At 45.0% G+C, this 23,875-nt stretch overlaps 1 protein-coding gene across 1 annotated transcript in view; it reads left to right on the top strand.

The window, feature by feature from the left end:
* Rab7a (RAB7A, member RAS oncogene family) overlaps positions 1-23,875 on the top strand; it is a 47,301-nt gene that overhangs the window by 16,493 nt on the left and 6,933 nt on the right. Inside the window, exons 2-3 of the mRNA XM_051154871.1 lie at positions 17,500-17,560; positions 18,930-19,056. Of these exons, the coding sequence (XP_051010828.1) occupies positions 17,508-17,560; positions 18,930-19,056 (180 nt within the window). The 5' untranslated portion in view covers positions 17,500-17,507. The remainder of the gene's footprint in view (positions 1-17,499; positions 17,561-18,929; positions 19,057-23,875) is intronic.

Genomic DNA, 23,875 nt, shown 5'->3' with positions numbered 1-23,875 from the left:
TAGACTAGTGGTGGTCTTGATCCTCTCTAGATCTAGTCCTTTGCTTATACTGTCCCATTCAAATGCTTCCCTCATAAGCACCCTCACAGATAGAGCCAGAACCCGGCCGGGAACGTAAGGCAGGAGGAATTTAAGTTCACTTAGCCAGAGCAAACTCAAACATAAATATAACAAGGGCTAAGAAGATAGGAACTTGCCAGGTCAGCCTGAGGACTGAGTGAGCTTGGGCCCCCAGCACTCATGTAAATCCAACTGAGAGTTCAGCATGTAGATCCTTTTTTATTTTTCTGTTTTATATCTTTATTTTTATTGTATTAATGTTTGCTTGCAGGTGTGTCTGTGTACCTGGTCCCCATGAAAGTCAGAAAAGAACATCAGATCCCCTGGAATAGGAGTTACAGGCAACTGTAAGCCACTGTAGGGGTGCTGAGAGTCAAACCCAGATCTTCTGCAAGAGCAGCCAGTGGTCCTAACCTCTGAGCAATCTGTCCAGCCCCAATAAATAACTTGGCCACTTGCAGCCCTGTTTCATGTAGAAGGTCTCTTGATTGTAGCTGTTTGTTATTTTATTTTGGTGTGTGTGTCTGTGTCTGCCTGTATCCATGCATATAGAGATCAGAGATCAACTTTTTAGATTCTAGGACTGGAACTCAGATCCCCCCAGGCTTGCACAGAAAACTCAATTATCTCCTAAGCCATTTCACTGACCATGCTTGTTATTTTAGAACATTAACTGTTCTGAGATAGGTGATCTTAATTCTCATTTTAACCAGTTAGGATGGCTGGGCGTGGTGGTGCACGCCTTTAATCCCAGCACTCCGGAGGCAGAGGCAGACAGATCATCACTGTGAGTTCAAGGCCAGCCTGGTCTACAAAGTAAGTCCAGGACAGCCAAGGCTACACAGAGAAACCCTGTCTCGAAAAACCAAAACCAAAACCAAACCAAACCAAACCAAAACAATAAAAACCAGTTAGAATCACGTAGCCTTGAATGTGTGTAAGAGGGTGTGTCCAGAGGCTCCGCCGAGGAATGACAGCGCGATCCCATGAACCAGTGTAAGTGCTTCTTTCTTAACTATTTTAGTGAGGTTATCTTACACCACCACCTCCCTTCCATCAACTTTCCAACACTAGGCAGGAGAGAAAGAAGGATAGAGGGAGAAAGGGGCGTAGGTTTCTAAAGCTACTTCCAGCTGGTTTGGTTCTTTGGGGCAATACTAATCTCATTTGTCAAGATAAGCAGCATCGGGAGCTGGAGAGGTGGCTCAGTGGTTAAGATGGCTGCTCATCCAGAGGTCCTGAGTTCAGTCCCCAGCAACTACATGGCTCACAACCATCTGTAATGGGGTCTGATGCACTCAACTAACTTTCAGATATACATGCAGACAGAACATTCATATATATAAATAAATCTTTAAAAAAAAAGAAGATATCCAGCAGTAGCAGTCTTCCTTCTCTGACCCTCTCCTTGAAGCCCCACCCCTACCCCCCAAGGTCCTCCTCTCTCTAGGATCATCCTTTTCCTCTCAGTGGGCTTTGGTATTTATACCCTCTGAGTCCTCAGAATTCAACTATCTGCAGCTGTGAAAGACCACATCCTTCTCTGAGCCACATGAGACACCTATCAGCTATCTAAAAGCAGCCCCATATACACACTTGGGTTTAAAACAAAAACATGTGATAACTGGGTTTTAAAGAAATCAAAACTTCCACTACAAACTAGAATGCTAGACTAACTAAAAAGAAAATGGATAGCCGAGCATGGTGGCGCACACCTGTAGTCCCAGCACTTGGAGGCAGAGGCAGGTGGACCGCTGTGAGTTCGAGGCCAGTCTGGTCTACAAAGTGAGTCCAGGACGGCCAAGCAACACAGAGAAACCCTGTCTTGAAAAACTTTAAAAAAAAAAAAGGAGAAAATGGGTTGAGCCCTAGCATTTACCTTTCATTTCTGAGCAGATGTATTATGACCAGCTGCCCCCCACATTCCTGATGCCATGGTGGACTGACTATGCTCTCAACTCATGAGCCAAAACAGCCACGCCTCCATTAGGCTGCGGCTTGTGCGATATTTGTTTACAGTGATAGGAAAAGTAAGTAATACAGCAGCTGGTGTTTAGACATACCCTCTCATATACACTCAAGGGTTTGTCTCTTAGGTGGTTCTAACTGGTTGAATTGAATCAAGATTAACTATCTCAGCACAGTTGAAGTTCTACAGCTTTAAAGACAGTTCTTCATAGTTGGACATCTTACTCCTAGGAGTCCATGGCTCTATTCCTTCAAACTGCAGATGGACGCAATTGCTTAGGCAGTGTCTCACTAAAAGAGCTCGAGGGCCGTGCGGTGGTGGCGCACGCCTTTAGTCCCAGCACTCGGGAGGCAGAGGCAGGCGGATCGCTGTGAGTTCGAGGCCAGCCTGGTCTACAAAGTGAGTCCAGGACAGCCAAGGCAACACAGAGAAACCCTGTCTCGAAAAATAAACAAACAACAACAACAACGAGCTCAAGGTAGTTGTTGTGGCACACCTTTAACCCCACGTCTTGGGAGGCAGAGGCAGGCAGATCTCAGGGACGTCAAGGCAAGCCAGGTCTGCATAGTGAGTTACAGCACAGCCTGAGTTATGTAGAGAGACCCTGTGTCAAGAAACAAAACATAAATAAAATAAGCTGCGCCAGCAGGGAGAATCCCTGCATACTCTAGGCTTACCAGCCACCACAGCAGGCTTTTTGTGTTGGGGCCTGTTTCTTCAAGTTAGCATGACTTCTGAGTGGGCAGTCTTACATGTAAGCCCTTAACACTTATTTCTAAATGAGGCACACCACTGTAGCAGGAGCTGCTAGTCTTGTTATTAAAAGTATCTGGAATTTAGTTAAATCATAGGGACAAGGTCTGATCAATGTGTTGAAGTGCTGATGTCTATAAAAGGCAGTTTTGGGCATTGCTGAAAGGCACTTGAGTATTTAATACTCCCATTTATGTCTGCGCCTCCCAACCTGTAGCACCTTTCCCACCAACAGACAGGTAGTGTGTGCATTATGCAGAAAGCACTGAACTGTAGCATTTTTCATCCTCACTTGGCTCTGTGTTTAAATTTAAGCTTCTCCCATTTTGTGCGCCACTTTAAAATGAGCTTGCTTGGTTTTGGTACAGGGTCTCACTGAGTAGACTAGGCTGGCCTAGATCTCAGAGAGATCCAAGTCCTGGGATTAAAGGTATGACCACCACACCTAGGTGTGTTTGCTTTTGACAAGACTATCTCAAAGATATGTTATGAATTTACTTACAAATAATGCCTGATTGTTGGACTATTAGTGGTGGTGAATAATGAGCTCTAGTTGAGGGTCCTGACCTGGTTATGCACTGTTCTGGGGAGCCCTGGTCCTTCTGCCAGCCTCTGGCAAGGAATTCTTCTGCGATGTGATCCCTTGGTGCCGTGTGCATTCTCAGCTCTCCCCTGCACCCATCAATGATCAGCACCATTAATGATCTGCCTGAATCTCCTGCGGTTTTAAGTATTGCAAAATTATCTCTTCTGTTCTTCATAATATTATTTTTTCTACTGGTAGTCATTTGTTAAAAATTTCCATTCCTTTTATTTTTATGTTCTATCTTCTTTTGTTTTTCAAGACAGAGTCTCTCTGTGTTAGCCTTGGCTGTCCTGGAGTCGGTTTGTAGACCAGGCTGGCCTCAAACTCACAGCGACCTGCCTGCCTCTGCCTCCCGAGTGCTGGGACTAAAGGCGTGCACCAGCATGCCTGGCTTCTATGTTCTATCTTAAAGGCAAGATGAAAGTTTCTCATTTTCTGAGAGAAAATTGTTCTTTTTATTTGAATTTATGTCTTGTAAATATAGAATAAGTTTTGGTTCATCCTTCTAGAGAGGCCATTGGGTCAGCTTTTGATATTTTTCTCTTTTTAAAGATTTGTTTTATTTATGTGTGTGCCTTCAGATACCAGAAAGGGACTGTATGTCCCTAGTGTCACAGTCATTTTGTAAGCCACTTGATGTGGTGCTGAGATCCTAACTTGGGTCCTCTGATAGAGCAGGAGGTGCTCTTAACTATTGAGTTCTGTCTCCAGCCCCCTCAACTTTTGATTTGTATCTTTAAACCTTTTTGGCAGCTGATTTTACAATTGTGAAGCCAGGATAAAATCACATAGCACATAGAGTCAAGCCCTGTGGGCTCTGATAAGAGAGACCCATATCCTCTCTCCATGGTAGTTCTTGAGGGGCTGTCCTGTTTGTGTTGAGGAGCAGGCAGTCACTCTTGTTGGTTTAGAACTTGCCATTTAAACAACTGGAACAGCCTGTCATCTGGAGCAATGATAAGCATTGTTACATACACATGATTTGCCTTATATACAAGAGTAATGTCTTGAGCCCTGTGCTGAGTGTTTTCAGTGGATCACGTCGCTGAGTAACTGTTGTACATCTGTTTAGGTGTGGGTAGAGGGGTTGCTGCAGTCTCAATAGTGGTGTTCTCCCCAATTCAGGCTGCAACCTAGATAACGTGCTGTGATGATGATAAGACTAAGCCAAGAGGATCATGAATGGGATTTGAGTCTCTTTTAAGAGATTGAGGCGCTGTCTTCCTCCACGCCAGGACACAAAACATGCTGTCCACCGGGAACAGCCCCCAGCATACACGGAATCTACTGCAGTTTGATTGTAACTTCCTAGTCTTTGGACTATGCACAGTAATTTTGTTTATCATTTAACCAAATCTAAGGGGTTTTATTGTAACAAAGACAGAGACTAGCCCTGATTTTTTTTTTTTTTTTTTTCCCTTCAGGCAGGTGTTTTTACTCACCAGTGGAGGAGTTGGAGGCTAGCTTGGTTTACAAAATGAGTTCCAGGACAGCTAAGACTACATAAACTGCTTTAACAAAACAAAAGCAGAAGTGGGGTATAGTGGTGTACTCCTTTAATCTGGGCACCTGAGAGACAGAAGCAGGCAGATCTCTGAGTTTGAGGCCAGCCTGTTTTACATAATGAGTTCCAAGACAGCCAAAGTGACATGGTGAAACCTTGTCACCAAGAAAACAGAACAAAGTAAAGAAGCAAGAAAATAAAAATTTTATTTTTAGTTTTTATGTGTACGGGTATTTTGCTTGCATGTATGTGTGTACCTGATACAGATGCCAAAAGAGGTCATGGGTCCCTCACACTGCAGTTGCTGGGGGTTTTGAGCCCCACCATGTGCCTATTGGAAACTGAATCCCAGGTCCTCTGTAAGAGCAACAAGGTACAGGACAATCCCCTCAGCCACCTCTCCAGTTCTGAGCTTGTACTTTTCTAGTGAAATATCTTAAATCTTTTTACCATTTATTTAAACTTTTTCTTGCAGAGTTTGAGAGTTTTTGTATGTTTTAATTACGCCTTTTGTCTGGTATGTGGTTGATGTCCTTTCTTCCTCTTGACATTCTAACGGTTTTGAAGTGCAGATTTAGAATTTTAAGAAAAAAATTTTTTTCTGTTTTTCTTTTCAAGACAAGGGTCTGTGTAGCCGTGGCTGTCCTGGACTCACTTTGTAGACCAGGCTGGCCTCGAACTCACAGAGATCCGCCTGCCTCTGCCTCTCGGTGCTGGGATTAAGGGGCATGTGCCTTTTTAAACCTCATTTACATTTGTTTATGTCTAATTTACTGAACTTAATGTACTATCATCAAGTCCCACTCAGATTGCAGCAAATGACAGCTTTTATTTTGTTTTATGGCCAGGTAATTTTGTATAGATGTATTTCTTCGCCTTTTCTCTCTTTTTTCTGTCTTTAAAAAATGACTGTGAATGCATGTGTACACACCATGCACACTGTTGGAAATCATCTTTTGGAATCAGTTCTGCCTTCATATGGGTTTTAAGAGTTGAACTCAGCTCTTGCTCTGCAAGTGCTTTTTCATACAGTGAGCCATCTCATAGGCGCCTTTTCTGGGGTGTGTGTGTGTGTGTTTTAATTTTTTGAGGCAGTCTCAGCTGAAGATGACTTCAAGCTCCTGATCCTCTATAAGTTTATGACCTTAAGCTTCTACCTCCCAGGTGCTCTACCATGCCTGGTCTCTTGGTAGATACCTAGCTGATTTCATGTCCCAGCTATAGTGCCATGTTGAACATGGATATGCAGGTGTCCCTTTGGTGTGTGCTGGTGTGGTGAAAATTCTTATAAGTGTTTGTGTGTGGGGGTGGGTTTCTAAATGTACGCATGCTCACAGGTGAGTGCAGGTACTCACAAAGGTAAAGGGTGTTAGATCTCCTGGACTGTAATCAGATGTGGTTATGACGTGAGTGCTGGGAATTGAACTTGGGTCCTCTGACAGAGCAGTGTATGAACCATCTTCCAGCCCATCTTTGCCTACTTTTGATTGGATTGTTTTCATCTTATGAGTTGTTTCTATGTTCTGGCTCCTAATTCTTTTCCTTTCTCCGCCTCCCTCCCCCGCCAGAGGGGGTGGTGGGGTTTTTTGAGACAGGGTTTCTCTGTGTAGCCTACACCTGGGATTAGAGAAGAAAACATTCTTACAATATTTCTGTGTCTGTGTGTGTCTGTGTGTGTGTGTGTGTGTGTGTGTGTGTGTGTGTGTGTGTGTGTGTGTGTGTTTTTAAAGAAACCAAAATTCCAGAATTCTTAAAAATGTCACCACAGAGAAGTCTGGACAGACAGTAGAAAAGCCTCTTAAGGAATGTTATGCCATTTTGTAAGGTCACAAATAGCTTATTATCAAGTAAAAAACTCAGGATGTGAAACTATTAACAGAAAAAAGAATCAAACTAGAGAATGAAACTGAGATATGCAACCCATATGCCTCAATTAAAGAATTAGGAGCCACACCTTTAATCCCAGCACTCGGAGAGGCAGAGGCAGGCGGATCGCTGTGAGTTCCAGGACAGCGAGTCCAGGACAGCCAAACCTACACAGAGAAACCCTGTCTCGAAAAACCAACGGAAAGAAAGAAAAGCAAAGCCAAGATTTACGCTGTGCCTTCAGGCGCAAGAGAAATGGGTTAGATATCGAGTAAGGAAATAAGAAGTGATTATAGATTGAGATTTGAAGTTGCAGGCTATATAGTAATCGTAGTAAAATGCCCTCAAATGCTTAGATCTCCACTGTGCAGCAGAACTTTCTGTCATGGTGGAAATGTCCATATCTGCTTTTTATTGTTGGTGACTATTAAGCACTTAAAATGGGGTGAGTGTTGCTGAAGAGGTGTTTAATTTATTGAATTGATTTCATTAAATGTAGCCAGCTGTGGCTAGTGATGACTATTGTGGATTCAGATCTTAACCAGCGTTCCTCAAGCTTTCCCCATTATTTTTCTTTCTTCCTACTGTGTCTCTAGACGTTTCCCACAGCATCTCCCCAGGCCAGCACTCAACCTAGCAACATTCACCAGCACCCAGTGAAGATGTCAATTCCATGGATGTCCTAATGTGTGTCCTGTGCCCGTTGGTCATTGATTAGCATCCTTTGGGAAGGGTGGTCTTATAATGAAGACTAACCAAGTGCCAGAGTGGCTGCTCCTGTGACTGTTAAGGCTGGTCATACTCATGACTTGTACAGTTCAGAATTTGAAAGCTAAGTTTTGGAGGAGCTGTAAAATTCTCAGTCATCCTTTGTCTTTAGGTAACACTCTTCAATCTGTTTTTGTTGTTTTGTTTTTGTTTTTTGTTTGGGGGGGGGGTTTTTTTGTTTGTTTTGTTTTTTGTTTTTTTAGGAAGGGTCTCATTATGTAACCCTGACTGGCTTGAAGCTCACTATGTGGACCTGAGTGTCCTCAAACTCAATGAAATCTGCCTGCCTCTGCCTCCTTGGTGCTGGCATTAAAGGTGTGAGCTGCTATGCCTAGCAATCTGTTCTGATAGGTAGCAAGTAGTTGTGTGTACGCACCTTTGAAGAGACATACTACTTCTATCTGACTAAAGGTGGACACCCTGGGCACTAGGAGTCTAGACTAATTTTCATGAGGAGTTGGAAGAAGGGAGAGTGTTCCGCTTGCTTGGCTCTGGAGAGAGCCATGTTGTGTCATGTGGTGAAGAGTGATCATGGTACCAAGCTGGCCTCACAAAGGAAGGCAGTGGAAGAGTAACAGGTAGTTTCAGTTCATTAGAAACTGCCCAGGAGGTGGTGGGATGTTGTGGGTCTCGGTTGGGGGAGAGTTTAGATGACGTCATGTGTGTTGGGGGTTGCGGGAGCATGTGTATGAGGAAGTGCACACACGGGCCAGAGGAAGACATTAGATATCTTGCTCTCGCACTCTACCTTACTTCCATGACACAGGACCTGTCACTCCTGGAGCTAGGTGGATTCCCATAGCACTGAAGTTAAAGGCATATGCCCGGCTACTCCTAGCACTGTATGTGGGTGCTGGAATCTGAGCTCAGGTTCCCATGCTTACACAACAGCTGTCCTTATTTACTGAGCCATTTCTCCGGCCTTGACGTAAGTGACTTTTAAGGATCCTTTATGGCCGGGCGGTGGTGGCGCACGCCTTTAATCCCAGCACTCGGGAGGCAGAGGCAGGCGGATCGCTGTGAGTTCGAGGCCAGCCTGGTCTACAAAGTGAGTCCAGGATGGCCAAGGCTACACAGAGAAACCCTGTCTCGAAAAAAAACCAAAAAAAAAAAAAAAAAAAAAAAAAGGATCCTTTATGGCTGAGTTTAAGGAACTTTGATTCTGTTTTATGACTGGCCTTGATTCCTTGATCTAGTAAGAAGCTGTGAAGTAATCCTTATCTTTGGCCTTTGGGGTTTCTACTTTCTACTTTGACATCTGCGAAGCCAGAGCTCAGTGCTGTGCTGCTATCTGGTAGGAAGCTCAGACAGCCCCTTTTGGTTCCTGTCAGGGCTGGAATTGCAGGGTTATCTGAACTGAACGAAGCTTACTACTACTAGCTCATGGTCAGTGATTACTTGTCTAGAATTTATAATGGGGGCATGGGATTGGTCATTTGGAAGTCTGATTAGTTGGGCCTAGAGGAGAGTGTTAGAGGATAGGCTGTTTTTGCCTGGCATGAGAAGGATCATATGTACAGTGGTAAGCTTGCCCTTAAGGAGCCAGGAACATATAGCAAGAATTCAGGTTGGGCTGTGGGAGTGAGTCAGTTGGAGACAAGAGTCCAGGGTCTCAGTATTGCTTTCTTTTTCCCTATTGATGTTAGCCAGATAGATTCATAAAGATCTCTCTAGCTTTTCTGATGGAAAAGAACCCTCTGCAGAGTGTTAAAAGCATGTTGTTACAATGGGAAGCACACAGATGCATGTGCAGTACACGTCAGAATGAAGATGCCAGTCAGTAGACATAGGCAGTGAATGCAGATAGAGCAAAAACCATAAAGCTGGTGGAGACCACACTTGTGGGTTAGGTAAATGGCTGATAAGGCCATTCATGAGGTCTGTTTCTTATGCCAGGTGACACAATGGCTGTGTTCCCTTCATTATCTTACTTAGGGTCTTTGTTTCTCACATGAAAGCACACGTGCATGTTTGAGTGCGTGCAGTGGAGTGTGTTGAAGAGGGTTTCCCCCTTGCTGTAGTGCTTCCCTTCAAGGCTTGTCTTGTCTCGCCATTGGCTAGCCCTGGTTTCTTTGTTCATTTGTCCTTTTTTTTTTTTTCATTCTTTCTATAATGTTATTTGTTCTTTGCATGTGTCTGCACACAGGGCAGAGGTGTGTCTATGCATGTGCTTGCTGTAATATGCATGGAAGTCAGAGGGGAACTGTGTAGAATAGATTCTCTATGCATCTCTCAGGTGTGTGCAGCAAGTATTTATATATCCAGCATCCTCACAGGGTAATAGACTATGGTCTTTCCCCAGTGATCAATTATATATTGTCATTTCCCTCAGAGTTCGGGAGCCTCTGCTGCTTGTCTGTAGCATGGGATGTGATCTGAAGTTCTTCTTTGAACAGGGCAGCCAAAGAAGACTGTAAAGTCAGGTATTTGGCAAAACAGGAAAAATTCAAGGCCTCCAGCCTGAAATCCATAAGGAATTTAAGGTCAGCTTGGGATACATGAATATACAAACAAACAAACAAAAAAAAAAACAAAAAAACCACATGAACATTTACGTAGAACTCTAATATAGAGCCTGGCCTGGTATTGGGCATTTGATACTCATGAAAATTGAATGTTTCTTCACTTAGTTCAAATATGAGGCTTGGTTTTTGTTGTTGTTGTTTGTTTGTTTGTTTGTTTGTTTTTGTTTTTTGAGACAGGGTTTCTCTGTGTAGCCTTGGCCATCCTGGACTCACTTTGTAGACCAGGCTGGCCTCGAACTCACAGCGATCCGCCTGCCTCTGCCTCCCGAGTGCTGGGATTAAAGCCGATACTTGTTGAATAACGTCTGAGGTCACACACAGGCTTCCTGGTCTCTAGCTACTCTCTTCCTGGTCTCTGTAGGCCTTACATTTTAAGCAGCAAAGGCCACTTAGGAGGTAGCTGAGAGGGTGTGATGTGTACATGAGGGTCAGAGCAGTTCCCCTGGTGGTGTGCGCTGATTCCGCACGCCTAGGGAAGTGTGCTCCCATTACCCACCTTACAGGCATCGTGCCACAGGCTACCTGATAGCACCACACAAGCTCCCTGGGCCTGCAAAGGGATAGTAGTGTTTAAGGGCACCAAGTCTGGCTTGTGGAAATTAGCAGCAAAAGCCTCCTAGCACTTAGCGTTCTTGTCTGCTAAGTGCATGGCCCCTTGCCACTGTTGTCCATCACGGCACTAGGATACAGAACCATGGGCACAACAGTTTGTTGAAATTTGTTGGGGAGGGGTTGTCAGATAGTTTTTAGAAATCATATAATCTTCCAAGATTTTTGCTTTGTTCTTCAACCAGTTCTTTAAGGATCATAGACCACTGAGCAAAAGAAATACTCTTTCCAACTGGGGGATTTAGTCAGTTGGTGTTGGAGCGCCTGCTTAGCATGTGTGGAAGTATTGCTAACATGTTTAATCTCTAGCATCTCCAGAAAGAAAATTGCTCCTGATTTTTAAAGGAGAGCACAGGGAACACTTTCTAATGTTATCTTGCTGCTTCAGAGACCCTTTTTCTTTCTTTTTTAAAAATTTCATCACTTTACAACCTGATACCAGCCCCCCACCCACCCACCCCCACCTTTTTTTTTTTTATCCAGACTTATCAGCTAGACTTTTCTCATGATGACTTATAGGCTTAAGCTTTTCATTTGAATAAGGGTAAACAGCATCACAGTCCCTAATAGAGCTGGAAGAAAAAAAAAAGGGGGGGGGGTGTCTACAGGGAAAAGGTTCTTCTAAAGGAAGATAGTGGACACGCTATCCTCAGGAGTCACCACGCTCTCTTCCCCTAGCACGCTGGACTTGAAAGCTAGCGTGAAAGAATGGATTACTGTAGGATAGTGTGTGCCCGTCCCCTGCCCCTCATGACAAGTGGCCATGAATCCAACATGATAAAAGGTAGAGTGGCTTGGTGTCCAAAAGAACATTGCTACCCTCAGGAGAGCAGGCTTGTTCCAGGGCATGTAGGGTTAGGGAAGTGTGGCATGCTTTCTTGACAGTTGAGCGTGAGCTTAGTTGAGAAGGGAGTTTGACTATTTCTCTCAAAACGGCCGCTTTCCTGTGCACGGCAAGCAGATGAATCTGCAGTCTCGAGCTCTTCTCCATCTCCAGCTGTCCCTCACCCTCCTCACAGTCAGCTAGTCTCTGGACACTTCAGTCCTGCTTGTTTTCATTCCAGACCCCAGCTCCCTACCCCCTCTTTTATTTCACATTTTCTGTCTTACTTTCTGGCAACTTCCTAATGCTTGGGGTGGATTAATGACAAGTAAAATGCCTTAAAGCCACCACCCATTAAAAAACAAAACAAAACTATGATGCATGGTGGAGAGGCCAGAGAACAACCTGGGGTGTTGTTCATACTCCATGCTTGCATAGATTGGGGTAGCCTATTAGAGAGTGCTCTGAGATGCTCCTGTCTCTGCCTCCCAGCTCACCATAGGGACGTGGGATCACAGATGAACACTAGCTACCATATTTGGCTTCACGCTGGCTGGGGGGATTTATACTCAGGTCTCCACAGCTGTTGTTGCTAAATGACCAGTACGGCCTAATGTTTATTATCAGGCCTATAGTTATTATTATTATTATGACAGTATAACCAGCTAGCAATCAATCAAGACACAGACATGTTATTTTTAAATAACTTTAGTTAACCTGGTGCAGGGCAGACATTAATCCTCTAGACCACTTCTCATATCTGCCCCAGTCCCATGCCATCTGCTTCTAAGAATTTCTGTCAAGCTACCTCCCACCCATAGGCCCATATACTTGCTAATGTTCTTCATCTGGGTCAAGTCTCCATCCATGCCGGCCACATGCTGCTTCTTCATCTAACCCATGGTAGTGCAACTTACCCCACACCCCACCCCCACCCCCATCTCTGTCTCTCCCCTCTGATCTCTCTTCTTCCCAAGATACCCTGTCTCCCCAAGCCCAGGAACTTTAGCCACGCCTATCTCATTTGCCCTACCCAAGTGTGATGCCTTTTTATTAATTAGCATCAAAATACATCAGACCAACTCCCACAGCATTTACCCACTGAGCCTCTAAAATTCATTTCTGACAGTGTCGAGGAAGGAATGCTTCTTTTCAGGCATTGCACATTTAGTGTTGAGTTTGTCTCTGCTGGCATGTCCCCACCTTTGCCGTGTTCTGTTTGTACTGCCCGATGTGGCGATGGGCCTCCAGAAGGCACCTCTTTCCATCGTTTCCTTTCAGATTGCATTGTGTGTTTGAGGAATGCTGGTGTTTCCATCTTAGTGTAAGGTGGTGATATCCCAGCACAAATAAGCATTCTGCTGGGTGAAATTTAAGTCCCAAATAATGTTATTTTATTCTGAGACGTGATCTTATAATAGCACAGCCTAGGCAGCCCTGGCTTTACATCCCTTGTGCCCAGGCTGACCTCAGCCTCATGATCTTTGCGTCACCTTCTCCTGTGTTGGGAATTGAACTAGCCGCCCTGCTAGCCGAATCCTACGCTTCCGGTGCTCTTGTGTCCAGCTCAGCATCAGGGTACTGGCCAAATCTCTTCTGCTGTTTCCTCCCAGCCTCACCTCTACTCTGGTGCCATCATTTCTTGCTTTGATAGCTGCAGCATTCACCTGCATTAGGTCTTCATGGGGTGGGCTCCTCTACACTCTGGTTTTAGGACTTGGTCATGGCCTGCAAGGCTCCAAATGATGTGACAAAAATCAGACTGCCTGATTTTTGAGGCCTGTGAACATGCTGTTCTCTCTGTCTGAAACTCATTGCAATCTTTTTCCACTTCAGACCCAGGCTCAGCTAGTTCTACAGGAATTGTTCCCAGTTCTTGAAGCTGTCATAACTACCTTCAACATAGCTTGATCTTAGTAGTATTCTACACATGAACATACAGTTAGCGTACAGAGTAACACTCTGCTATATTGTTTTGTTTGGTGTCTCTTTTTTACCCCTAGTATTTACTTCTTGTGTTTAATACGATTTCTGCCTGTAGTCTAGTATCAATTTTTGCTTTTGCTATTGTTAGTGTATGTAGTAAGATTATTATGGCACGGATTGATGGCCCTGGGCAGAAGAGTTCTGTCAGTAGCATGATTCAGAAGTCACATAGTAGAGCTTTCATGTGGTGCACATGTACATATGCAGGCAGAACACTCATACACATAAAATAAATATTAGTGTAGAGCTTCCAGAACCCATCTCAGGAGAACAGGACTAAAATGGGGCTGCAGAGAAGGTCAGAGGTTAAGAGTACTTGATGCTTTTGCAGAGGGCCCAGGCTTGAGACCTAGCACCCATGAGGTGGTTCACACTATCTATAGCTTTAGTTCCAGGGGGTCCAACAGCCTCTTTGACCTCTACAGGCATCTGGCACACATTTGGTGCACAGACATTCATGTGAACAAAACACTAGTATTTGTAAATAAATCCCAGGAAAAGAGCAAAATATTAAGGGACTCATTGTTCTCATCGCTTCCTCCTAGACTCATTCAAGTTCCTTTTGAAGCTTTGTTTCTGTTTTTGCTTTTTTCTTTTCTTTCTTTTTTGTTTTTGTTTTTTGTTTTTCTGCCCCTCCCCACCCCCCCCCCCCCCCACCCCTGCAAGACAGGGTTTCTCCGTGTAGGCTTGTCTGTCCTGGACTCAATTTATAGACCAGGTTGGCCTTTGAACTCACAGAGACCTGCCTCTGCCTCCCTGTGTGTTTGGATTACAGGTGTGTACCACCATGCCTGACTTTCTTTTGAAGCTTTTAAGTAGTGTTTTCCTCTTGAATTTCTTCAGAGATGATAATTCTAAATTAAACTACAGATACATAAAATTCCTGGAATATACAAATTAGGCATGACCATTGTACTGTGTATTATAAGTCTTCATACATTTTAGCGTCTCAAAAACAAGTGAAAAAACATAATCGTGGAGGTGGAGGCAACAGCTTCATTAAGAGAGTGGCAACATGGCTATCTTTCAGGCAGACTCTTGAGCTTTGTGCTGTTCCACCTCCCCTGTCAAGCTAGCAGAGTGCCACAGCATATGTGGAACCTCAGTTGCCCGGGTGGTACAGAAAGAGTAATGGGCACCGGAGGGTTGGAGGTTGGAAGCTAGCTTGGCTTTTTAAACATCTCAGAATTACCAAGACCCCTCAGAAGGCACACACTTTGACCTGAAGGAAAACTATGGGCAGGTCCTGGTGCCCTGGGAGCATGGAACTTGGGTTCAGAGTTAGTGGGTAAATTGCACAGTCATAGAAGAGGTACACAAACTCAGACCAATGGCTGAGTTCCGCCTTTCAAGCTCTCTTCACAAAATGACTTATTTTTAAGGCAGTGACGTAGCCAAAGCCACCCGCTCATTCCCTTCCTTCTTTCTCCCCTGGCTGCTGTTGTTTCATTCCTGCCCTCTCAGAACCAGTTCTCACTCGGTTTTTCAATTTTTCTGAGCAGTCTAGAAAGTGTAGCTGATTCTGGCCGATGGTGGTGGCGTGTGCCTATTATCCCAGCACTCAGGAGGCAGAAGCAGGCAGATCTCTGAGTTTAAGGCCGGCTTGGTCTACAAAGCGAGTCCAGGACAGCCAAGCCTACACAGAAAAACGTTGTCTTGACCGCCCCTCCACCCACAAAAAAGAAAGAAAATGTAGCTGAGCCACTAGTGTGATCTTTTTTTGTTTGTTTGAATCAGTGAAAAGTTTTTACTACCATTCCTAGTTCTGTTCTATTTTATTTTTTCAAGACAGGGTGTCTCTGTGTAGCCCTGGCTGACCTTGACTCACTTTGTAGACCACACTGGCCTGGAACTCACAGAGATCCACCTGCCTCTGCCTCTCAAGTGCTGGCATTAAAGGCATGCGCCACCACCACCGCCACCGGGTGGTTAGTTCCACTCAACTTCAGTCCCTTAGCCTCCGGTTGTTTATTCCATTTATATTTATTGTCTGGAGTGTATTTTGGAGGCCTGGGAGGCATTCATGTGATTTGTGGAGGTCATGGGATGGGTTCACTGCATCATATGGGTCTCAGGCACTGAGCTCAGTCTTGTCAGGCTCTTAGCTGATGAGCTATCTTGCCAGCCTGCATCTGCCATTCTGTTCCCTTTCCTTTTCTGTGTACAGTTTTCCTGGGTGTAAATTTATTTTTACATAAGTAGCTGAACAATAAATTCAAGAAAGTAAACAGAATTTAATGTGGTCTCACTTGTCCTGAAGGAGGTGTGCTTGGTTGCTAAGTCACCTAGTCAGGGCTTCTGTGACTTTGGAGTCATGGAATAGTCAGTATCCTTTCTGCAGATATGATGTTGTTGGTCTCCGTAACTCCACAGCCAGGTGTGTGGGTGTGTGTTCCGCCTTCCACCCCCCCCCCCCCCCCCCACAGAATTTCTCTGTGTAATAGCCCTAGCTGTCCTGGAACTTTCTTTGTAGACCAGGCTAGCCTCAAACATAGCTTTGGGCAGTGAAAATAAGCCAGACCTTTTCTGATGGTTGATCTTGATTGAAAGACACTAAGATAGGAAAGGCTTGTTGTTATTACATTTGTTTTATTGTGTGTATGTATATGCATGTCTCAACATTCATTTGAGGGTCAGAGGAGTTGGTTCTGTCCTTCCAGCCTTAGGACCAGGGATTGCACTCAGGCCATCAGGCTTGTGCCTTACCTGCTGACCCCAGGGACGTTAAATAAAGAGACATTGTTTAAATACGGGTGGTACCAGCCCATACTTTGGGGGCAGAGTGGACTGAGAGGGGCAAGGAGGAAGCTCAGTGGTACAAGTTTTGTTTTGTTTTTGCTGTATGTTTTCTGGGTATTACGAAGTCACCAGTTTCACGCCACGCCCTCCTCAAAATGTGATCCATAAAAAATCATTTCAAAGCGTTCTCCATTTTTATCACAGCAAATAGCTTATCTCCGTTAGTTGGCAAGATACCGCTCCCATTTCTACACTGTCCCTATAGCCAGAGACAATGGAAAACAGTCACTTTGAAGGGGCATAGGCATAGGACTCCACTGCTTGTGGGCCAGTCAGTACAGTGTCTTCTGTGTGCTCTTGGGTGTACTATCACCCGCTGAAAAGACATTTGGCAGCACCTGGCCCTGACACTGTGGCCTGCTGCTCTTCTTCTTGCCTGCTGGACTCTTTTCTGTTAGTCACATTAAAATAATAGCAACCAGTATTTACCAGTTTACATACAGTACTCAGCTGGCGAGTAGTGTTTTTGAAATCCACTCATTTTCTGATAAGTCATTGACTTAGGAGACCTTGTCAGGTTTGACAAGTGCTGGAAGAGTGAGCCGAGGTTCTGCATTTTACATACTGGATGGTAAGGGGAAATAAAGGCTGCCTAAGTTTTTTTAAAAAGGGGTGTCCTTAGAGTTGCACTTCAAAGTATTGTTCATCCTGTAACACCATGCTTGATAATTTTTACTTGCACCAGACACACTGTTAGAAAAGAGAGACTACAGATAGCACATATACAGATGTATATAGGTGTTTTAAAGCAGCAAACAGTAGTTGGGGAGGGGAGAGGAGGGTGTCTCTAAGTTGGGTTACAGTTGCTGTGATGAAGTACCTAGGGGAAGAAAGGGTTTATTTGGCCTACACATGCCAGGTCATAAGCTCATTGAGGGAAGCCAAGGTGAGAACACGGAAGCAGGAGCTGATGCAGAAGCCAAGGCAGCCTGGACCCAGGACCAGCAGCCCAGGGATGGCACCACACACAGAAGGAAGGAAGGAGTGAAGGAAATTCTTTCGCTGAGAAAGTAGTGTAGATCTCCTTTGTGGAACTCTTAAGTCTGTTTGGAGTATTGATCCCAACTGCTGATGCCAGTGATGGATCCAGCACTTGAAAGACAGCAGCACCTTCACCCTGCGGCTCGTGCAGTCTAGGCTAGCTCAAGGGCTCACAGTTCTGCTAAGGTTGCTGGGGTTCTGTTCTTGGAGTAGTGGCAGAGTTTGCCTTGGTGTTGCCTCAGCTCACCTATGCTCTTCTCCTTTCTACAGCTTAAAGGATGACCTCTAGGAAGAAAGTGTTGCTGAAGGTCATCATCCTGGGAGATTCTGGGTAAGTGTTTCTCATGAATTTGACCTCACAGATCAGCTTGGAGCCTCATCTTCACTGATGTCAAGACCAACAGCTTCACATCCTGCTTCTTCCTGCTAAACACCTGAGATGACAGTGATGGTTTGGAATGGCAGCAAGATCTCTTCACAAAATTCTACACTTGAGCTGCCTGTACTGAAACTTATAACCTGTGTTCTGTGTGTGATGGACATCTGCACTGTGGCTTTGCTTATGTTTTTGTTTTGTACTGCTGTGCTGTAATCCAAGGCGCTCTCCTACAGAGCTAATCCCTCTTCCCCTGTACTTTTTCTTTTTTAAGATTTATTTATTTATTGTGCATACAGTGTTCTGCCTGCATGTACCAGGTACCTGCAGGCCAGAAGAGGGCATTAGACCCCATTACAGATGATAACCACCATGTGGTTGCTGGGAATTGAACTCAGGACCTCTGGAAGAGCAGTTAGCACTCACCCTCTGAGCCATCTCTCTAGGTGCAACCCCCTCTCCCTGTACTTTTTTTAAAAACTGCACTTATTTATTTTGCATGTGTGTGGGAGTATTTTGTGTTTGTGTATATGTGGAGGTTGCACATGCCTTGGTACATGTGTGGAGGTCAGAGTATAATTTGCAAGAACCCTCCACCGGCAGTGAATTCTGGGGATTGAACTCATGTTGTTGGGCTTGCTGTCTTAGTCACTTTTCTACTTCTGGGATGAGACACAATGACAAACGCAACTCACAGAAGAGTTTAATGGGGCCTCCAGTTTCGGAGGGTGAGTCCTTAACTGTCATGGTAGGGAGCATGGGCATGGTGCTGGAGCAGTAGCCAAGAGCTAATTCACAAGCACTAGGCTGAGAGAGAGCAGAGGGTAGACAGATACACAGAAGCACTGGAAATGGATAGTTTGAAATATTCAAAAGAGTGTTTTGAAACCTTACAGCCCACCCCCAGTGGGACACACCTGGAGATCACATATTCAAATATATGAGCCTGTGGGGGCCATCGCATTCAAACTACCACCCCTGCCAAGCCATCCTGTCAGCCCCTCCTCTGCACTCCCAGGAAAACACAAACCTTCTAGTCTGTGATGTTAGTGCTGTTACTGTTGGTGCTACCCTTGGCTGAGAGGGAGACGCCTGTTCTCAATTATGACAGGCAGGTTCCTTTGATAAAATGCTTTGGTTTTTTGTTTTTGTTTTTTTTTTTAACTGTTACAGTACTAGGGGTTGAACCCAGGGCCTTGTGTGTGTCAAGCAAGTACTATACCAACTAAACTATCTCCCTAGCCCAGATAGGTTGCTTTAAAAATTGTAGACACAAGTTGGTTCCAGTCCCTTATTTAGACTTATGGTTTTTCTCCAATTTCAGTGTTGGAAAGACATCTCTCATGAACCAGTATGTGAATAAGAAGTTCAGTAACCAGTACAAAGCCACAATAGGAGCAGACTTTCTGACCAAGGAGGTGATGGTGGATGACAGGCTCGTTACCATGCAGGTAAGCCGCCATGCAGCCACACTCTAGCTTATTGAGTCTCCCTTATGTGTGAGAGGACAGCCTGTGTAGTTGGTTCTCTTTCTACTTTGACGTGGGCTCTAGGGTTGAGCACAGGTCACCAGGCTTACATGGCAAGCACTTTATCTGCTGAACCCTCATGCAGGCCCAGTTGATTCACTCTAAAATGTTTTTCACATCTGCCTGCTTTCTTATACCGTTTCTCAAAACTATCAGCATATACCAGGCTGGCCTTGAACTCAAACATTCATCTGCCTCTGGCTCCTAATGACTAGCGTTAAAGGTGTACAGCCTCATATCCGGCTTCCATCTTGTTTTGAGACTTGTTCTGTTCTTGTTTTCCACTGTGTATGCCAGGCTAGTTGTCTCTGAGCTTACAGGGATTTCCCTGTCTCTATCTTCCATGCTCCTGCTGTAGTGCTGGAAGTATAGACGCTCCCCTTGAATGTCTGGCTTTTACATGATGGGTTCTGGGAATTTGGGCATGGGTCCCTCATATTTGTATAGCAGGGACTTTATCCACAGAGCCATTTCTCTAGCCCCACTTTTGTTTTTGTTGTTATGTGCACGCTTTGTGTGGGTAGGTGCTATGATTAATAGAAATAATTCGCTTCTCTACTTCAGCCTTGTCGGGGTTCCTGCAGCCGTCACTTTATCTATTTATGTATAATATGACCATGGTATCCCAGAAAGATGGAAGAAAGAACCATTGTTTCCTTTTTGTCTCCCGCTAGTCCTTCACTCAATGTGATGTGCTTACTGACCTGCTTACGTGTGTGTGGTGCCAGCAGGACCCTTGAGTCATGTCCACATCCATCTGGAAGTCTTAAACTTACACAGCTCAAGTGTCTGTTGACACTTTTACCTCTAGAGGCAGATTGAGTGTTTCCCATTGCAGTCCTGGCAGCCCCTGGCAAGTAGGAAGGCTCAGGAAAATGTGTGTGTGGAGGAGACTGAAAGTAATGTTTTTAGGTTCAGGACGTGGCTCAGTGGTAGATGAGTGACCTAACATGTACAAGGCTTAGAGTTTAATCTCCTTGACAACAAAAGTTAATGTTTGCACATGTAGCCTTCAAGCAGTGGTAAGGGGTGAGGGTGTGTGTGTGTGCATGCTTGAGTATGGCGACTCAAGTGTACATACATGTGTATGAAGGCCAAAGGTTGCTGTCTGGTGTCTTCCTTTGTTTCTTTCTTTCCACGCACCCCAAGACATGGTTTCTCTGTGTAGCCTTGGCTGTCCTGGACTTGATTTGTAGACCAGGCTGGCCTTGAACTCATAGTGATCCTCCTGCCTCTGTTTGGATAACAAGTGTGTGCCAGCAGGCCTGGCTCCTTTGTTATTCTCTGCCTTACACATTCAGGCAGAGGCTCCCACCTGACCAGACTGTACGCATTCGTCTAGTCTGGGTGGTAGCTTGTCCCAGGGATCTTCTGTCAATGCTGCTCATGTACAGAACTCCAGGAGGCCTGCCATACCCACTCCGCATTTTACCTGGGTGCTAGGGATCCACATTCTGTCCTTGTGCTTGCTTTCTCCCAGTACTACCTTTTTCTTTCTACCCCTACCTGCCTTATTGTTTTAAATGTGTTTTCTGTGTATGGGCGTTTGCCTGTGGCGGCCAGAGAACGTGGTTGTCAGGTCCTCTGAACAGGAGTTAAAGCTGTTTATGAGCCAGTAGCTGACTAGTAGGCCTCAGTGCTCCCCTCTTTGCTTCCTCTGGGTTGGGATTACAGGTATTTTATTGTACCTGGCTTTTATATAGGTGGTAAGGATCAGAATTCAGGTCCTTATACTTAAAACCCCTTTTTTCTTTTTCTTTTTTAAAGTTAGTGTTTCAGCAGAGCAGTGGTGGCACACGCCTTTAATTCCAGGAGAGGCAGGCTGATCTCTGAGTTCAAGGCCAGCCTGGTCTAAAGAGTGAGTTCCAGGACAGCCACAGCTACACAGAAAAACCCTGTCTTGAAAAACAAAATGTGTGTAGCATTTCATTTACTCTTTGTGGGTCTGGGGAGACAACAGGTGCAGGCCAGGCTGGCCTAAAACTTTGTAGCAGAGGATGGTGGCCTTGAATGTCTGATCCTCCTGCCTCTGCCTCTGCCTCTGCCTCTGCCTCTGCCTCCTGAGTGCTGGGATTATAGGCTTCTGCATCACACCTAGCACAAAGGTAAGAACTCTTGGTTTTTCAAGACAGGGTCTCTCTGTATAGCCTTGGCTGTCCTAGACACACTTTGTAGACCAGGCTGGCCTCACACAGTGATCTGTCTGCCTCTGCTTCCCGAGTGCTGGGATTAAAGGCGTGCGCCACCACACCCGGCTCTGGTAAGAACTCTTAATTGGCTCACATTTTAGGATGGATGTAATATAAGTCAGCTTCTCCTGCACACCTACACATATGCACATACATCTGAAGATTTTCAGAGTACCTGAGTGGAAGTTACTGACACCAGATTTGAGAAAAGGAAATTTCCAGAGCAGAGAGGAAGTGAAATTTGTGATAGGCTCAGAGACTCCTACCATGGATGGGATGGTTTCTTTGTTTCATTTTGGTTTTTTTTTTTTTTTTTTTTTTAGACAAGGTTTCTGTGTAGCCTTACCTGTCCTGGACTCACTCTGTAGACCAGGCTGTCCTTGAACTCACAGAGATCTGTCTGCGTCCGCCTCTGCCTCCCGAGTGCTGGGTTTACAGGTGTGTGCCACGGCACCCAGTGGGATGGGATGGTTTTTTAAGTTTCAGCTTTGAAAAGACAGGAGATGTAAGCTACTGCCCATATGGGGAGCTAAAGTTGAGAAGCACCTCCCTGCAACCCCCACACTCCACACATGTCCAGTCTCCAGGAAGACAGGCCAAAGGCAATGCTTGTAAGATTCATGGGCTTGAGACATTGCCCCCTTGGCGTTGTCCCCCTTGCATTGTCCTCTTGTATGGTGCTTGCTTTGGTGTGTGTGGGGGATGGAGAACTTGGACATGAACCTAGGATCTCTTAAGTGCTGTGCTGTTGGGCTTTGTCCCCAGGCCTTTTAAAACTAGTATCTTGAGACAAGGTATTGGTTTTTTTTTTTTTTTTTGCTGCCCAGGCACTGACCTTGAAGTTGCAAAATCTGTCTCAGCCTCCCTAATAACTGAAATTAAAGATGTTTGTACCCAGATACAGCTTCATGTGTGTAATAGCGAAGTTTATACTCTTCAAAGAACAGGAATCTATCTTGAAGAATTTAACAGAAACTATCTGTCTTTCTTAATGTCTATCATTCTTAACAAAAACCAAGATTAGTCTGTGGTACACTTAAAATTGGAGTGAGGGTGTTTCTGGCCACTTGAGGAAATCTTATCTTCACAGTGACTACCTTTTTTTTTAAAAAAGGGCAGAGGGGATTGAAACCAAAATGGAAAAAGTTGCTATTTTAAAAATGAGGATATGGAAAATTTAGAAGTTCAAAAACCTAAAAAAATAATAATAATAATCAAAATAAATGAAGGCAGCCGGGCGGTGGTGGCGCACACCTTTAATCCCAGCACTCGGGAGGCAGAGGCAGGCGGATCACTGTGAGTTTGGGGCCAGCCCTGTCTACAAAGCGAGTCCAGGACAGCCAAGGCTACACAGAGAAACCCTGTCTTGAAAAACCAAAAAAAAAAAAAAAAAAAAAAGCAAAACAAAACCAACCAAAATAAATGAAGGCACTGTTAAACTGTAGAAGCACAGTAAGCTGCAGGGGTTGGGCAGGGTTGCAAAAACAACCTGGTACTGGCTTAGTGGTACCCATCTTGTGGGTTCTGTGGATCTCTATGAGGCCAGCCTAGTCTATATAGTAAAAGACATGCAGAGCTACGTAGTGAGACCCTGTCTTAGAAAAAACAACAAAACCAGACAGACAAACACAAAGGAGCTTGAGACTGCACGAAACCACACAGCAGCTCTGAGAGCTCCTAAAGAACAGGTGACTTGCAGGATGGGCAGCTAGGCTGGTGAGGTCCACAACAGCAGAGGAGGGAGGGAACAGGGGCTGGCCACAACACAGGAACTGCACTGTGGTTCTGTGCATCAGTCACATGGTTGGGAAGTGAGAATCCAGCCACGCTCACTGCTGCAGTGCATCCCACCAGGTAGATTCAAGTGAGCCTCCCTGGAGACCCAGAAGCATCCAGGAGAGCCTGGGATGAGGTGGCAGCTTCTGAGTGATGGGGCAGAGCCTGCAGTGAGCCTAACAAATTTACTGAGAAAAGAGAAGGCGGCAGCACAAAAGAAGAACCCAGTGCTGAGCCCCTTGGTCTCTAAGAGTGCCTTTTACTTAGATGAAGGAGTCAGGTCTGGTTCACTGGCTATAATCCCAGCAGTTCAGGGCCATCAAGGATAACTGATTTATTTTTAGTGGAGATTCACTGTCTAGTCTAGGCTGCCCTCAAACTCTTGCTTTTTTTGTTTTGTTTTGTTTTGTTTTCCAAGTGCTAGGACTACAGGTTTTAACTATCAGACCCAGCTAACTAGAGCTCCTCCTCTCATTGGGGGGTGGGCAGTGTTAGGGACTGAGCCCAGAACCTCCCACATGATAAGAAAGCACTCTGCCACAGAGCTCTTGACTATAGCCCTGTTCACTGATTTTTTTTTTAAAGAAAGATTTATTTATTTACTATTTATACAGTAGTCTGCCCACATGTGCACCTGCAGGCCAGAAGAGGGCACCAGATCTCATTATGGATGGTTGTGAGCCACCATGTGGTTGTTGGGAACTGAACTCATGACACTTGGAAAAACAGACAGTGTTCTCAACCTCTGAGCCATCTCTCCAGCCCCCTGTTCACTG

This window comes from Acomys russatus, chromosome 13 (genome assembly GCF_903995435.1).
Source record: "Acomys russatus chromosome 13, mAcoRus1.1, whole genome shotgun sequence".
Taxonomy (NCBI): domain Eukaryota; kingdom Metazoa; phylum Chordata; class Mammalia; order Rodentia; family Muridae; genus Acomys; species Acomys russatus.
The sequence above is the reverse complement of the archived record's forward strand: the minus strand, read 5'-3'. Positions and strand labels throughout refer to the sequence as shown.